Here is an 18,666-nt window from a genome sequence, read left to right on the forward strand (position 1 = left end):
AGCTCATCAACAAACTCCATCCTGTTCTGTGAAGATGAAACTGCTATTTACATCAGGTTTAACATAAACATCCATAAAACATACAACTTCAAGAAGACATGAAATCTGTTGCAAACTATTTCTGAGGTAGAAAACAAACAGGCACAAGGCTTATGTTGATGCCTTACTACTCAGCTCTCTTTGGCAATCATTAATGTCTGACTCCAGGGATGTTGAACTTAAGATCAAGACTATGCTGTGTTATGGATTTCCCATTCCCCTGAGACAGTGCTGCTTGTCCCCCAGAAATAAGCACTTTGTGTGTCAGTTGTTAATTTTGAACATTTTGCATTTGAGAATTTCTGATGTTTTGTGACGTGATCACAAAACTGTCAGGCTTTCATTAGGAAATCAAATCTAACTCATGCAAAATAAAAACAATGATCTTTGGTATCAACAAAAATCTTGCTCATGCTTCCTCTGACTAGAATAAATCAGACCATAGTCAACAGTTCAGTTATAATAAATAACACACCCCTTAAACATCTAGGGTTTTGGTTAGATAAAAACCTTCACCTTCCCACTTCATGACATGGAGACTATAGGTGAATCAAAAAAAAAAAAAAAATATATATATATATATATATATATATATATAGATTCTTACTTTAGAAGCTCGAAATACGGAAATATTGAAATTCAGTATTTTGAGCCCACAAAGTGGAATACTGAGAACAGCGAAAGCTCAGAAGCACGAAATTCAAAACCTCGAATACTGGCGGTTTTGAATTTTGCGCTTCTGAGGTTTTGCTGTGGTTATGGATTCAGGTAAGTGTGTGTGTGTGTGTGTGTTTGTGTGTGTGTGTGTGTGTGTGTGTTTGTGTGTGTGTTAAGGGTTTTGGGTAAGGGCTGTGGTGCATGTCAGTGTGTTTTGTTGCTGTGATATGTGTGTGTGTGAGGAGAATGTAGCTTGCGTGGTGGTGTTTTGTGTGTGTTTGTGTGTAGTGTGACCTCAGTGTGAGAATATTTAAGTAAGGGTGTGTGTGTGGGGTGCAGCCTCCAACATGGGGGGTGCAGGGGGGCATGCCCCTGCTTTTATGTAGTAGAGAGTTTGTGTTTGTGTGTGGGGAGGATGGTGTGTGTGTGTGTGTGTGTGTGTGTGTGTGTGTGTGTGTGTGTGTGTGTGTGTGTGGGTCTGTGCAGTAGAAGTGCGAAATTCAAAATCTCCGGTGTGCGAGATTTTGAATTTTGCGGTTCTTAGTTTTCGTGGTTTCAAAAATTCAACTTTATAGCTTCAAAATACTAAATTTCGATATTTCAGTATTTCGAGGATATAAAGTAAGTCTATATATATATATATATATATATATATATATATATATATATATATATATATATATATATATATATATATATATATATATATATATATACATATATATAGATATATATATATATATTATATTAGGCCAAGAAAATTTTTCCATCTGCCAAAGAATCTACAGATAAGAGAATTCTACATTCTTAACTCAAACATGGATTCTTAGTCATTGCCTCAGTTTCTAAATTCTAAATTCTAAATTCTTACCTGATGACCTTAAATATGGTTTATTTCATGGCCAGCTCACTACAAACTAAATTTCACTGCTCGCTCATTCATAAAACAAAAAAGATTTAGTCAAAGATCTACACTCCTGCTAGGCTCCCTTCTGTTTATACTCCTTAAACAAAATTCCTTTCCATACTAAGCAGGTAAGGTCACAGTATGAGAAAGAACAAGCAAACTCCTTTCCCATTCTAAAAGCATATCTCTACTCCTTCCCCCAATTAAAACAATACCACATGAATCAATTATTTTCAACACAGGGCCCAAACACCACAGAACATGTCTTCTAACTACCATGGTTGCACTATTGCATTCATCCCAGATCACCTTGGTTGCTGAATCTCCTAATCTCACCAACATATAAACTTATATCTACTGCTTCTCTGTCTGGCCTATCCATTCCCTTCTATATATCCAATATTCACTTCTACTGTTATTAGCTGTTAGACTGCATCACTTAGTAGTCTACAAATTTCTACTCTCTTCTCTGCTACAATTTTCCTCCATACTTGTATATACTCTACAGACTGGTCCATATTTATCTCATAACACCCATATTGTGCATTGTATGCTCCTTGATCATACTACTTTTAAAATCTTCTTGTAAATATGTGTATATTCGTATACACATTATTATGTTATATCACTATACTGTATAATTTAATTATAACTTTAATCTTACTTTACTGTTGAGACTATGTATGCGACCCGTGATTAGCTTGTAAATTTGAAACTTGATCAGTGCTCCACCCTACTAAACAAAATTAAATAAATAAATAAATATGACAATAAATCAATACCTCCTAATATCAGAACCTCAATAATTACCCTGAATTCATTTCAAAATTCAAACCTCACCATCACCACCCAAATTTATCTGTTAGAATGTACAATGGAATTACTGTTTTCATTTCTAACTCTTTATTGCCATATTGATTCCTTTTGCTAACAACATGTTTTAAATATGTTTAGCGCAGTCTTCATTCTGTTTAACCCTTCAGTATTTATAGATGTATACCGTAAATTAGGTCATATCTTATACATCTTGCCATAAACATCTTTTTGTCCACTTTCACTCATTTTCAATCTATAACCTCCACCTTCTTTACTGGGGGAATTGACTTCTCCGTTTTATTTACTTTGTTACATTAATGATATTAATCCAATTTCATTATTGTAGAGATACTGGGAGAAAAATGTCACAACACAAATCATGGGATTATTTTAGAGCAGTCAATCATTTTAAACAACATGTCTTTGGAACTTGGAAGTAAACCAGATTACTAGCCACAAATATACTCATACATAAGAAGAAGAAGAAGCCTCATGCCTTCCTTACTATGTTATAATGGCACATGCAGTGCTAGTCCCAGATTCCAGAGAGCAAGGTCATCCTCTCAAATGTCCAACACAGTATTATTTTAATCTTTTTATCATCTTATTGCAGAACCCATACAAATCAACAATAAAAGAATAAAACACAACACTGCCATTTCCTCATTCTGCGGCTGGTTTTCCCTCTTATTCTTCATTGTCAACAGTGACAAGGATTTAACAGTGTGATATGACTTAGTTTGATCCCGTTTTTGTCTACAGGTTAACTTACAGAATGAAATCAGCAAAACCTGCATTCTTCTAAGACAGTTAGAAAATCATACCAATAACAAAATAACAGCTTACAAATGAAGTTCCACCTTTCAGCCATCTTCTTTAATTTATGATTATTTTCCAGTTTTATACTGAGCTTCAACATGCATACTCAGTTTGCAGTAACAAAATGGTTATGCATAGCAGTAATCATCTCTAGAGCTATAACTCAGAGCCAGCCAACTTCTGAACATACCATCAGTGTCACTTCTGAACATACCTGTTATACACTCCGCTGAGACCATTTTTTCTGTTCATTCTCATTAAACATACAGAAATACATAAAAGCAAATGACAGTGACCTACATATAAATATATTTTCATGGACATGTCAGACTTACTGATCTCTCTCGTTTTCTCTCTCTCTCTCTAGATATATGTTTGCATGTGTGTGTGTGTGTGTGTGTGTGTGTGTGTGTGTGTGTGTGTAGTAGTAGTAGTAGTACAAACCATACACACACACACACACACACACACACACACACACACACACACACACACACACTTGAAAGTAGATAAAAAAGACAACACACAGACAGATTAGATGGATCGATAGACACAAAGTTAAAATATATCCTGACAAATACATGAAGATAGACTTTGCTTTCTAGGTTTAGACCTTACCTTGGCAGACAGGAGACTTTCCTGACCAGCCTCCTTGTGCATTACAGATTCGGTGTTCTGAACCTCCAATGAGACGATACCCAGGTTGACAAACATATATCAAAGTGTAGCCAAATGACGGCAAATCCAATACGCCAACATTAGCATGAGGAGGAGTTTCTGGCTGCTTGCAGTGGTGTGCTGAAAAAAAAAATAGGGAATAAAGCATGATCACATCCTGTGTTTCGGAACAAAAACTATTATATAACAAAGGATGACATCTCTGACCATATATGGCTTGAATTGGTCAGAAGTCAGAAGCATCAAAGTTTTGGTCTTATTCTAGGTTACTATACACAACACACACACACACACACACACACACACACACACACACACACACACACACACACACACACACACACACACACACACACACACACACACACACACACACACACACACACACACACACACATATGCATAAACACACAGTTATGTATGACCAATGACCATTATTATAACAGCTTTAATTTGTGTATACATATCTAAATGCCTATCTGTCTGTCTGTCTATCTATCTATCTATCTATCTATCTATCTATCTATCTATCTATCCAGTCCCACAAGTTAGCTAGTAAGTACGGTTCATGCGATCGGCCAAACAAGCTTAGTAGATACAAAATAAAAGAGGCCAGCACCACAAGGACAAAAATAATGTTTTAATTATATCACATTCTAAACCGGTTTCGGCAAGTAGCCTTCATCAGTGATATCCTAATACATATTCATTAGTTTAAATACACTCAGTGTCCCATCATTTACTATGACATAATTTCCACCCATAATTAGTGCAAAAAAATTGAAGCAAAAAGAAAAATGAAAAGAATTAGACAACATCTTACTGTAAGGGAGCCTGGTAAGCAATATCTATACCTCCTGCCCAAAACACACAAAGATCTTAACCAGCCCCCTGGAAGACCGATTGTGTCGGGAATAGGTTCTCTTACTGAGCCTCTATCTATGTTCTTCACTCAATATTTACAGCCACTATTGCCATATGTTAGAGCTAGAATTAAAGATACAACTGAATTCCTACAGATAGTGTCTAATTCTCAGTTAGAGCCCAATTGGTTGATGTGCACTCTAGATGTCAAGTCACTTTGTACCAGTATCCCTCACTGGCAGGCTTGCAAGCCTTGAAGTACTGGCTTAGCAGGGTAGAACTTTATACTCCAGGATTTAACACACTACTTGTGTGTTTGACGTCTTAACTAAAAATGTCATCTTTCCCCTCCATAGGCACCACAGTTATATATGATGTGAGCATGCTCTTCACTGTTAGCACTGCTGAAAGTGACAGTGTGTCATTAGACTGTGTAATTTGCATGGTGTCATCATCAGACAACACTAACATCATGCAAGCTGTGACCTGATGTGCAGTATTTTATCCCAGTGGAACTTATGAATACATACAAATAACATTCCCTGTGGCAATGCTGGATCACATTCATGATGCCCATCAGCATACGGCACACAGATATACTGACTTCTTGTCATACAAATAGTTTATGGGTACATATTTAGCTTGTGGTGCATATTATCACTGTCACAGTCTAATGTTCCTGGATGACACAATTGCATATGTGTTTGTATGACTAAACTATTCACAGATGCAAGCCACTTTCCCATAGGAATGGCATAGGCTACCACTCACTGAGGTATCTAGACATTCTGACAATTGTTACCGTATCCAAGCCACTGGCATGTGTGAGGGTCCTCCCACTTTCTCCACTGTGGGATAACAGGACTTCTTCCATCTCTGTGAAACTCATATGGTTTTGGTCCATTCCTACTGACAAGACAATCTGTGGCAATTCTGTGTGTCTTGGTCCTGACAGCAATAAAATAATGATGATCCTCTGATGCACCTGTACTATTATCCTATTATGACCACCCACTGCACTGATGTCCTGTATCAGTCTCTGCCACACCTGGACTTGGAAAGCACTACCAGATTTGTCCTATCAAAAGATTCACATCAAACGTACGCATAGGGCCTGTAGTAACACTTCCATCTCCTTTGTGGTAAACTTTTCAGGATACTGCCAATCCTTTGGTCCTAAAGATCCAAAGCCAGAGCATGTACACCTGTGGGTTACCCATATGGATCAACCTATATATCTGTGGCTGTCCATGCTACCGTCCATGATAGCAAACAATTGCCTCCTTACTAACTTAAATAACTTAGCTGGGTGCTGATATAGTATAACAGTTTCTGATACTCTGCTACAGAGTGGCAGTTGTAGGTATGTTAGCCATGCCTGATGTCCCTCAGAAATATGCAGAGAGAATAGTCTGCAGCATGTCATATTGTCTGTGCACTTGTGGGACAGTGATACTTCATCTACACAACTGGACAGTGACTCTGCTTGACTTGTGCTCCCTGTGCCCTCTCAGGACGAGTTCCTACCAAATGCATTTGCAACCTATCCTGTGTGACCTGTGTGTCTATCAGGTTGAGATCCCAATAATACTGCAACCTGTTCTGCTTGCCTTCTGTGCCCTGTGAGAATGAACCCTCCTTCACGAGTTTAAGGGTTCCTGCTTATCCTCTGTGCCTATCAGGTTGTGCCCCCCACCCCAACAGGAAAGCACTTGCCCTGTCACATTGAGCCCTCCCATTTTATCAGCCTCCTGTCATGTCTGTGTAACTGTACCACACATACTCCACTGTTCTGTAGCAGCCTCTTTTTCTTTCTTGTACCCTTGTGGTGTGGTCACTGAAGTCCTAAGTTCCCTTTCCAGTTGTTCTCTTTGCTGTCTGTTGCCTATATGGTAGTATACTCTTATTTTCTCTATATTCTGATATTGATAAGTTGCTCACCATAATCTGGCCTTCTGCAAAATGATAACTGCATTTTTATTGAGCAAAATGAGGCTCATAGCATGGTTATTATGCTGATGAGGTGATTTAGTGTGGTATTGCCTGTATCTTACAAAACATATTATGCATAATCTTCCCAAGTCCATGCTATATGCCCTGTTCCTGATCAGTCTTGGACTGGAAGGTCATGTTGGCTGTGTGAGTGTGTGTGTGCGTGTGTGTGCGTGTGTGTGTGTGTGTGTGTGTACATAAAGCCAACTACTGTCACTATGCATTATTCTACTGATCACGCCATGTTTTTGCTCATCATATAGTATCTGCTACATGTGGTTGTGTGTGTGTGTGTGTGTGTGTGTGTGTGTGTGTGTGTGTGTGTGTGTGTGTGTGTGTGTGAAACCTGATAACACTACCGTCACTCTGCATTATTCTACTGATCATGCCATGTTTTTGTCATCATGTAGTATCTGCTACATGTGGCTGTATGTCCTGGCTAACACTGTTCAACCTGGATTTGACGCAGAGAATTGACAAGGCCTCAGCAGGCATAAACTTTTCAGGGCTTCTGCATGCTGTGGCAGGAAAATGAACAGTTTTTTTATGTAAATACCTACATGAAAAATGTCCAGTTTTAGAAAATGGAAATGTTTACAGGATCTGAGACTAATTTTGGGCACACAAGTTCAGACAGGATGGTACCCATGTGTTAAGATTAGGGAACATAATTTTTCCAGCAGATATTCTGCAATATTTGACAAACACTAGGCAGGATTTTTGCCATGTCGAAAATTTAACTTTTCACAGATAGCAATATTTGATTAATCTCTGATGGTTGTTAACGCTAGGAGCATTAACAATATATATATTTTTTTTTAAATTGGAAAATTTGCTACATTCCCACAAGGCTGAAGTTCTTATTGTTTGTGAAGCATGGTAAATAAACAAAGACTGGAAACCAGTTCTGTCAGGGTATAAATGTTTTTATTGTAACAGACAATCTAACAAAAATCAGGTGGAGGTGCTATGATAGGGAACAGTGTTAGCCAGGACATACAGCCACATGTAGCAGATACTACATGATGACAAAAACATGGCATGATATCTGTGATTATTACATGCTATAACATCAATGTTATAGACTGCATAACTGTAACAATAAAGAAAACCCTGGAACACACAGCAATTGTTAGAGTGTATAGACCACCAAAATCAAGTGCTGATGACCCAGAGAAATTTAAACATTTTTTACATGAAACACAGGAGGGAAGAATAATAGTGGCTGGGGACTTAAATTTACCAGAAGCAGACTGGAATAATATTGATTCAGCAACATTAGTAAGGAAATTATTCTCAACGTATGTTCAAGAAAAATTGCTTCTGATTGTAAAAAAAAAACTTAAAAGGAATGGAACGTACTAGACACTGTTTGTATTCTTAAAGAAATTACTGTTACTTCATGTCATGTTTTACCACCACTGATATGCAGTGATCATGGGGTTATAAAGGTAAATTTGTTGCTAAGTAATTCTGCCAAATGGAAATCTAAAGTAATGCACAGAAGATTAATTACAAATTATAACGAAGCAAAAGTTGCTTTGTAAAACTAATTGTAGTGATGCGTTCAATGGAAAAAATGAAGAAGGAATGTGAAGAGTTTTGAAAGATAGATTGTTTTGAGTGCAAAAAATAAAAAAAATGTTTAACCTCAAGGGGATATATTTCCATAACAACAAGACACCTGATTAAGGTGAGAGATAGAAAATATAAAAAATGGAAAATAGGTTGAACTACAACTTTGAAAACTGAAATAAACAAGCTGAAAAAATAGATTAAGCATAGTGTGAGACAAGATCAAGAAAAATTTGAAGAAAATTTATATAAAGATATTGAGCATAACAGGAAATCATTTTATAGATACATAAAATGTGGAAGGAGTAAAGACATAAAAAGTGATAAACTGTGTGTAGATTCTAAACTTTATTCTCTGACACAAAAGGTTATAGATATAGTTGCAAAATCTCACTCAGAAAAGTTTGGCTCTACAAAGGGGTTGATAAGTTGCCCTACTGAATAACATTCAGGTTACCTCAGATACTGGAATCAAACTAGATGATATTGAAAACAAATTATGCAAACTGGATCCAAACGAAGCACAGGGAGGAGATGGAATTAGTAATAATGACCTGAGAAGATTTCAGCAAGAACTTACAGTACCACTGTATTTATTATTTACTATGTCATATAAATATGGGGAGATTCCTCAAGACTGGAGACATGCACTCATTAAACCTATCTTTAAGGGAAAGGGAACTAGGACAATTCCAGACTTATACAGACTCTTAAGTCTATTTTCATGCTGTGGAAAAATAATAGAGAAAGCAATTTTGGATAAGTTATTGTCAGATTTGGAAAGGGTGGGATATGAAACCATATATCAGCATAATAGATCTATTACCATCTGTAACATGATGTTCTATACCAATATAATAATAGCTATGAATGAAAAATTGTGTTGTGATGTAATTTATGCAGATTTAACTTCAGCATTTGACAGGGTCATACACAAAACATTGTTGAATAAATTAGAACAACTAGGTATTGATGTACTCTTGATAAGATGGATAGCTGCATGGATTACAGATAGGACATGGCAAATATCATACAGCAATTTTACTGGTAAAATTCTTGGTTTCAGTCAGGGTGTCCCACAGGGCTCTGTCCTAGGCTCATATTTGTTAAGATTGAATCTTGCTGGTTTATCTTTCTCATCTGATGTGTTCTACAGTGTGTATGCAGATGAACTGGAATTGGGTAAACTAATTTCATATGTTACAGATAGGATATGTCTGCAAAAGAACTTGACTAAATTGACCATTTAGGCACAGGAGAATAATATGCTGATAAATACATGCATATGAGATTTGGGAAACAAATTGAAAGGTGAATATTTAATGCTTAATTAATCATTTTAATGATTGAAACTGTACATTCATTTAAGGTCTCATGTATATGGATAGATCCGACTTTGAGTTTTTCTAATCATATCAACCAATTAGTTATGTACTCACCATAACATTCCATCTGTGTTGTCCATTTTCATTCTTCCTCAACTAACGGATTCTGATCCAACCCTCAAATCCAACCTGGTCACTTTCTTTAGATTCTAGGATCTGACTCTTGAGCTCCTCCCTTACTCACAATGCCCCTGATCACTGGACAACCTCAGATCAAGTTTGCTGCTATTATACAAAATCTCAGGAAAAAATGTTTACTCAAATTAGCCAAAACAGAAAAGTGATAGCTGAAAGATCAGAAGCTCAAAGAGGAACAATGGTTCCTAATAAGAATTCTATTAGGTAACTACCAAAGACATGGATGGGGAAGGTGGGAGGGGAGTTGAGGAAGAATGAAAAGGGACAACACAGATGGAACATTATGGAGAGTACATACATTTTTTATCTGATGTTATCACTTTCATTCATACCTCAACAAACGGGACAGAGTCCCTAGCTACAATTACCTTGTGTCCCTCATGGAAGGATATTTCAGAGCACCACAGAACCGAATGATGCTCTATTTCGGGAGATGATGTCCAACTCATAATGTGAAACAAAGGTTTCAGCATTAGACCAAGTGATAGCTGCACAAATGTCATCAATGAAGCTCTAGCCTAAAAAGCAGCTGATGTAGCCATTGACCCGAGTGAATGCGCCTTTGGTTGTTTTTAAGGTTAGGCCTTTCAAGAAATAAACATGAGAAATACAACATGTTATCCATTTTGCTAGAGTAACATTTCAAACTCGTTTTCCCATTTTGGTGTTAGAAAAGGAGACAAACAACTGATATGTTTTTTCTAAAATCATTGGTTCTACATAGGTAAAACAAAGTTGTCTATGTACATCAAAGAGATTAAGCATATACCCTCCTTTATTCTCAAAATTTGGAAAGAAAACTGGTAGGTTAATGACTTGACTGATGCTGGATTCAGAGGACACTTTAGGTAGAAAGGAAGGAAGGATTAATGAGCAGGGTAACCCTATCCTTGTGGAAAATTAGATATGGTGGTTTTGTAGAGTGCTTAGAGTTCTGAAACTTGTCTAACTTAAGTAATGGCAATCAAAAAGTTAGATTTCCAAGTTAAACTTAAGAACTACTTTAGCCGAGGGCTCAAACAGAGGATGTACTAAAGATTGTAAAACCAACATCAAATCCCAAGGTGGAGTGGGATCTCCAACTGGAAGTATAAGCAAAAATATACCTTTTATGAAGGCCTTGCACAAGTTAGTTGAAGCTAAAGGAGAAGCCTTGTCATCAGTGTGGTAGTTGGGAATGGTTGCTAACTGTACTTTAATCATAGAGAAACTTGCCCTGGTTTGAAAAATAGAGGCAAGGAAATATAAAATAGCTGGGATTAGAGCAGTGAAATGATCTAAGTCTCTTTGATGCACCCATTTACTCTTACAAATCTTCCTGGTTGAAAGTTTGTGGGGCACAAAAGGATTTGATGAACTGGAGGGGAAGGCCTTTAATTTCTAGCCATCACTGAAAGTGGAGAATCTATGCAGTCAGCTTGAGGCCTGTAATGTCTGGTGGCATAATCCCTGATGGGTGTGACAGGAGATCTCAACTCAGGTCCAGTGTGCATGGAGGGCATACTAGGTGAGACCACAGAAAGAGAAACCACACTTGCCAAGGCCAGAATGGGGCAATGAGGATTACTTCGCTCTTCAACTGGCTGGCTTTCTGAAGAAACTTGGGTATTAGAGGTAGTGGAGGGTGAGCATAAAGGAGACTGGAAGGTCAAACATGGACTCTTGGTGACTGTCCCTGGTTGGTGGCAATTAAGGCAAAGATCCTGCTGCATTGTTGTTGAGGGGAGAGGTGAACAGATTGCAGCATGGCTGACCCTATTTGTGGAAGATCATCTTTGCCACTGATTGATTGAGACCATTCATGAGGAATCAAGATGGTCCTGCTGAGCTTGTCTACTAATATGATGGATTTCCCCAGTATGTGCACCACTACTAGAAAGTAATTGGAGATTTTCCATTGTCAAACTCTCACTGCTTTTCAGCAAAGAGGGTAAGATCTGGTTCCCTCCGTTTGTTGATGCACCAGACTACTGACATGTTGTTCATCTGAATAGCAATAGTTCCTAGTGGAAGAGAGCTCTGAAAGACCTGCAATACTAAAAGTACCACTCTCAGCTCTAGAACATTTATATGGAAATTGCTATCTTCTTGGGACCACAAACCGTGAACTGCTCATTCCAAGTAATGCCCTCCACCCTAATTGGGAGGCATCCATGGTCAATGCGGCTCTCAAGGGAGGAAGGACAAATGGGCAGCTTTGCTAAATCTCTTTGGAATGCATCCATCAAAGCAGAAATTTTCTGAAGCCTCAAATAATGTTATTGGATGTCATAGAGACTGTTGATGAAAACTCATTGCACTGCTAGAGTCCACTGAAGAATTTTCATATGAAGATGAACATTGGCAGTAAAGTTATTGCAGCAGCCATCAACCCTGGGGCTTTGTGTATTAATCTTGCGACAGATGAGAGAGAACTTGATTGAAATGTGATTTCACAATAATAATTCTGTTTTGAGGCAGAATAGCTATTCAACTGACTGTGTCTAGATGATCTCCTATGAACTCCAAGGCTTGAAATGATTGAGGTTGGCACTTTACCAGATTTATTGTAATCCCTAGAGATTGAGATAAAAGTAGAAGGTAGTCTCTGGCCTTTACCAGAAGATGCCTGATCAGTGCTGTTAGAAGCCAGTTGTCTAAATAAGGAAACACTCTGAATCCACACAGTCTTAGATGAGCTGCTACCACTGCCATGCATTTGGTGAACAGACTGGGAGCTGTGGTGAGACCAAAGGGCAGGACTCTGAACAGATAATGACTGGGACCCAGCCAGAAGCTTAGATATCTTCAGGAGTGTCTATTTTTATGCAATAGTATGTGTACTGAAAATCTAGAGACCAAATCCAGTCGTCCTTCTGAAGGACAGGCAGAATGGACTGAACCATGACCATCCCGCACTTGGAATTCCTTACAAACTGGTTCAAATACATGAGATAAAAAAATGGGTCTCAGGTCCCCTGTTTTTTTTGGTACTAAGAGAACCTTGAATAAAGTCTGGATCCTCTTTGGTCTTGGGCGGGGGGGGGGGCTCCTGGATGACTCTTTTTTCCAGCAGCTTTTGAATTTCTAGAGCTACTTGTTCCCTCTGATTGGGTGGAACATTGGGAAGACTTTTTCTTTTCTGTGGAGACTTGGGAAAAGGGAATGAATTATCCTCTGGATATGATTCTTTGCACCCAATAATCTTGTCTGATGGCTGTCCAGGCTTTTGGGTGCAAGGATAAGCACCTCCCGACTGCCTCTAGAGAGACAGTTGGGTATCCTTTCAGGAGCACAGAAAAGGCTTGTCTGAGAAAGAACCTCAAGAACCTTGATTCTGCAGACCTCCTCTGCCACAAGGGTGGTGTCTCCCATTATAGTTATTCTCCCCTCTGCCTATGGGGGAAAAATCTCCACGTGATTCCTTGAAAGGACCTTGGGATTTTCTGAACCACGCTTTCTTACCACCAGATTGATTCCTGGAAAAGATTCTTTGCAGAGTAGAAAAGCGGATTCCCACAGCAAACAGAGTCTTTCCATCTTTCTCACTGCAGGAGAGTGACTCTAACTGTTAGTCCAAATAAGGAAGATCCATAAAAGGGAGCATTGATGAATGATGCCTTAAAGGAATCTGCAAATTCACACAACCACATCCAAGCATGTCTCTTAATGGCTATGCCTGAACAGGCAGCCTGTGAGGAACATTTAGCTGCATATGAGATAAACCTCATGGAGTTGTTAGTAATGGATTGTAGGTAGCCAGTCATGAGGAAAAGGATTTCAGCTCCTCTACAGACATGGACCCTGGGGACAGTTAGACAGTTCCTTGATTAAGTCCCACTGTAACCTTCTGAAATGCACCAAATAATTCAGTGACCATAAAGTGAAGGTCCCTGATGCATATGCTCACTTCCCAAACCTCACCAATGCCACAGACTCCCTGTTAGGGGGATGGACAGAAGAGCTCTATTCATCCAACCCCTTTTAATAGCTGCTGCAATGACCATGGAATCTACAGGAACACCCTTTGTCCAAAGTAGCCTGTCTGACTGGGCACTAAGAATCTTGTCCAGGTGCTTAGGGATCTGTTCCATGAAGTCTGGTTCCTTCCATGCTCTGTGAGAGACCAAGTATATTAGCTCATCCATAGAAGGGGTAACCCAAGAAGTAGATGGTCCAGCCCCAAAGGCTTCCAAGAACACTGATTCCTCCTGGGAAAGATTTTGGGCAGACTAACCACCTTTTTGGAGAAGGATGTCTAATTTGTCTCTAAATGAGACATCTTCAGGTGGAGATCTAGGGGACCCTTCCCCTTCATCGAAATCAATGTCCTCTGTGAGGGATTCCTGTGAGGAATCCAGGTGCCTCCTCTTGCACAACCTCTTCTGAGGGACCTCCTCAGTGGGACGCTCTGGAGGAGTCTTGGAAGAGATGGGATGTTCCCTACTGGAGACTGCTTAGTAGCTCATCTGGGCTGGCTGTCCTTGAGGTGTAGGATGAGAGAACTCAGACATAGGATACAAAGGAGGTTGGAGGCATGGATCTGAGGAAGGAAGAGTTGAAGCCAATCTAGGTACAGGCAATACCCTCTCCATCACCTCAAAGGCTGATGATCCAGGAGACACTGAGATCAATTTGACTAGAGCTGAAACTCTTGGATAAGACAATCCTCACAGCCCCTGAACCCTCAGATCTGATGGGGGAATTGGAGCTGAGCTATCCAATGCAGAAGCTCCAAGAGGAAGGAACAGTGCAAGAAACTTCGGAGTTGAGGTCACACCCGGATCTGATTCTAATGCTTCAGCTCCTAGAGCCATCATCCTCCAACAGAGTCAGAGCCTACTGGGATAGGGAAGTCATCAGAATCAAGGGCGGCAAGACCTTTGGATCAGATTGTTCAACTCTGGAGGCACTCCGATCTGAGGACTCTGAAACAACTGGTTCGATCAGAGAAGGAGCACATACAGGTTGAAAGGAAGGCTTAAAGCTCACGGATCTGATGGAAGATGGAGCTGACAGAACCTCATTCTGGATCTGTGTTCTGAGGAACTTCTTCATCATCCAATCCACTTCCAACTCAGAGAAACTCCGGAAGACTGAACCGAAGATGAAGTGGAAGGTGGTCTGGATGACTTCTTTGTGGTCTCCTGAAGGATGGAAGACCTTAGTCTAGAAGTGACCAGCCCTGGCGAAAATCTTGGTGAGTGGAGCTGAAGAGACTTTGTGTCAACAGGTATCGGATCCAAAGCTTTCAGATCTCAGGTTTTAGGTACCTTTGCAAGAGACTGAGAGGAAGGTACAGACAGAGGAGAGTTGGAGGAGGAGCATTTCCTATGCTTCTTAGCCTCTTTAGTCTTCTGAGAAGGGTTTTGAGCTCCTGAAGAAGATGTACCAGCAGAGGGAGCCAAAGCTGGAAGCAGTCCTTTAATTACACTATGATCAGAAATAGCCCTTACATTAAAAGCTTCACAAATGGAGCAGGTGGCATCCAAATGTGCAGACCCTGAACAGTACACGCACACCCTGGGGGCATTAGAAGTTGGGATGTTATGCCCACAGGAAGCTCACTTTTAAAGACAGTAGGCTTGTCAGCCATACTGAAAACTTACAATTCACTACCAAACAAAAACAAAATAAAATTTAAAGGTAAACTTGACTGAAACAATTTTTTTAGTAGATAAAAAGCTACAGAAAAGAGTTATTACCAACTGTGATAGAAAGGGAATACCTCGGGCCTAGGTAAAGAAAGGAAAATTACCAGCAATGGTAAGCCTAGAGCACCTTATGGTAGGAAAAAGTTGTAAAATATATATGCATACACACACACACACACACACATATAAATATATATATATATATATATATATATATATATATATATATATATATGGTTCCACTTTAAATAATTGAATGTTCAGAACATTGACGTTCTGATCATCGAGACCAGAACATCGATGTTCAGAACATTGAAGGTTTAAAGTGGAAGTGCCAGGTAAGTGAGATTGTGGAATGTTTGGTGTGTATGCAGGGCAGCAAGGTGCCCTGCATGTTGTGTGTGTGTGCCATCTGAGTTTTGGCATTGCAGGTAGGGTACGGGAAATCTCCCATTTAGCTCTACAGCATATAGCGGTAAATGGGAAATTTCCCTTACCCCACTGTAGTGCGATCTCGGAGTTAGAATATTAAAGTAGAGGGGTGTGGGGGGGGGCACATAGTGTTTGTGATTTTTTTGTTGTTTTTATGGTTCATTTTGAACCTTCAATGTTCTAAACATAGATGTCCTGGTCTCGATGATCAGAACATCAATGTTCTGAACATTCAATGATTCAAAGTGAATCTATATATATATATATATATATATATATATATATATATATATATAAAATTAAGGGAGATTAAGGATCTATATCAAGATGCATCGAAAAGAAAAATACTGAAATATACTGAAAAATATTATTAGTTCACTCATTAACACTCTACTAGATCTCAAGCAGTCACAATCCCAACCAATCTTTAAGAGCGGCAAACGAGATCTGGGGTAATACAGTAATCAGGGGCATTGTGGGTAAGGGAGGAGCTAAGAGTAAGTCAGATCCTAGAATCTAAAGAAAGTGGCTGAGTCAATTTGTTGAGGAACAAATAAAAAAACTAACATAAGCTCTATAGGTTGTACAAAAAGCTTTATAAAGTCCAGGAAATCATGAATGCTGATGTCGTTGTTTATTTACATTACACCCAAACTTGAGTATAGAATAGGAATATAGAAACCTTGTACAAAATCAAGCATGAGTAAACTGGAAAGAGTACAGCAGAGATATACTAAGTGCATCCATGGATGTGAAAATTTAAGTTATTATGAAAGACTAAAATATCTGAACTTGTACAGTGTCTCATATAGATATTTAAGAGATCTTATTCAGGTATATATAACATCTAAAGATAACTTCCTCTGGGAATTTCTGGGGTTATCAAAAAGTAGTAGAGCATCATCTGACAATCTGTGTAGAAGATTCTATAGGAATAAGAAGTGTATTAACTGGCTCACTAAGACAGCAGCTGATGCATAGAACATACTGCCAAATTACATTAAAGCAAGCACTAGTTTAGATTTTTTTAAGAACAGTCTGGACACTTATTATGGGAACAACTGTTTTGGTATATTGCAGGCTAGAAGGGTATTAATGCCCATGCTTTAAATATTTGTATGTATGTATATATGTATGTATATGTTTTTTGCTTGTTTGCTCTTTGTATTTGCCATTTTGGCCAGTTGGAAACAGTCCATGTACCTGTCCACGTATCCAAATAACAGACACTAAATAATTAAACAAGTAAAGATAAATAAATGTCTTCCAGCACTACAGAAAAATGAAGTGAAAATAAGACTGTTTCCAGAGGTGGCTGGAAAGGCTTACTAGGTGGCAGAATAAGTATATTACTGGCAGTCATGTAGTATTTTAATAAACTGTAGAACAAATAACTACTTAGTTATATTTGTGTTACTATCTCTCTTTCTTTCTCTCTTATACCTTCTTGTGCTGTGTTTTGTTTTTCTCCATTTATTTTATTTTGCTGCAAGACAGTGGTTAGCACTCCAATTGCTGGGTCCCTGGGAGATGAAGGTCACCCCGTTGAAGGTGACCTGGAGCACTTACTGGTGGCCACCACTGCTAAATCTCAGCACTCCTCATCCAAGAGTGGTGCAGATGGGTTCTTGTGGGTCACCTAGCTCAAATGTGGAGTCTTTTGAGTGTGAAAGACCAGGGGCTTGATGTCCACATTAGCACCTTAAAATGTTTCCTTGTCTATCTTGTAGACTCACATAGGCAGCTTGATGCAACCATCAAGCCACCATAGGTAAAGCTCTCCCATAATGTCAGCAAGAGAGATGACTGTCTTCTGGGGGTGGCTGTCCTACAGGTTGGTTTAGCAGGTCTTCCTCATCCCTCTCTATCCCCCATCATTGTGTTCAACATTCTTTTGTGCCACTCCCCATTCCCAGCTTACAGCCCAATCCTCCCTATCGGCTGTTGTCTGCACTCTGCTAGACTGCACTTCTCCGCTGTTTCCATCCTTATGCTTCACTGTTTCCTATATCAATTCTGTTTTACATTCTCTGTCTGTCTGTCTGTCTGCTCTTGCTTCCTTCCCTATACCTTTCTTCCAACTCTCTTCTTCACCTTGCTCTATCCTTACACACACAAAAAAATGGACATCTGTAGCCAGAAAATGCCCGTCTCCCCCCACACCAATCTTTTTTTCTGCTGTCCTTCTGTACATTCTCTGCTTGCTTTTCCCTGTTTCTGACTACTGAATCTCCACATTTTGTCCTCATTTTTATGATAAAATTAGTTAGAACTTTGCCTTGGTGCACTAGTGCCCTTGTTTATGGATTGCTTGGTGTGCTCATGTTATAGCTATGGGATGATTCAATGTGCATGTAAATGTGCTTACAGTCAAGCAGACCACCTGCATGTCATTTTCACCAGGTCAGGTGATCACTCATACAGGGGTTTAAGTGGAGAGATGATGACATCAAAAAGAAAAAGCGAGTAGTATTGCTGGAATTGACTTCAAACTCAAGTTTTGGTGAGCACCTTCATGTAGTTAACACTTTTTTCACAAAATCTCACCAAAACAACACTGATATGTAGACTGTATTTTAAATCATATGAAACATGTCAACATTCATACAATGGGATTAAACCAGGTTTAGCAGGGAGTATCCCCCCCAATTCCAGAAGGAAGTACTAGTCCAGAAAAATCACAAAATGTGCAAAACCAGACAGGCCAAAAAAGAGCCATAAAGATGATAGA

The 18,666-nt window shown here is 39.1% G+C and overlaps 1 protein-coding gene across 1 annotated transcript in view; it reads right to left on the reverse strand.

The window, feature by feature from the left end:
- Positions 1–18,666, reverse strand: part of LOC122792225 (CUB and sushi domain-containing protein 1-like) — a 3,080,606-nt gene that overhangs the window by 394,162 nt on the left and 2,667,778 nt on the right. The window contains exon 59 of the mRNA XM_044059969.1: positions 3,857–4,036. Coding sequence (XP_043915904.1) covers positions 3,857–4,036 — 180 coding nt within the window. The remainder of the gene's footprint in view (positions 1–3,856; positions 4,037–18,666) is intronic.

This window comes from Protopterus annectens, chromosome 1.part2 (assembly GCF_019279795.1).
Source record: "Protopterus annectens isolate FY-2018-M chromosome 1.part2, PAN1.0, whole genome shotgun sequence".
Taxonomy (NCBI): Eukaryota; Metazoa; Chordata; order Ceratodontiformes; family Protopteridae; genus Protopterus; species Protopterus annectens.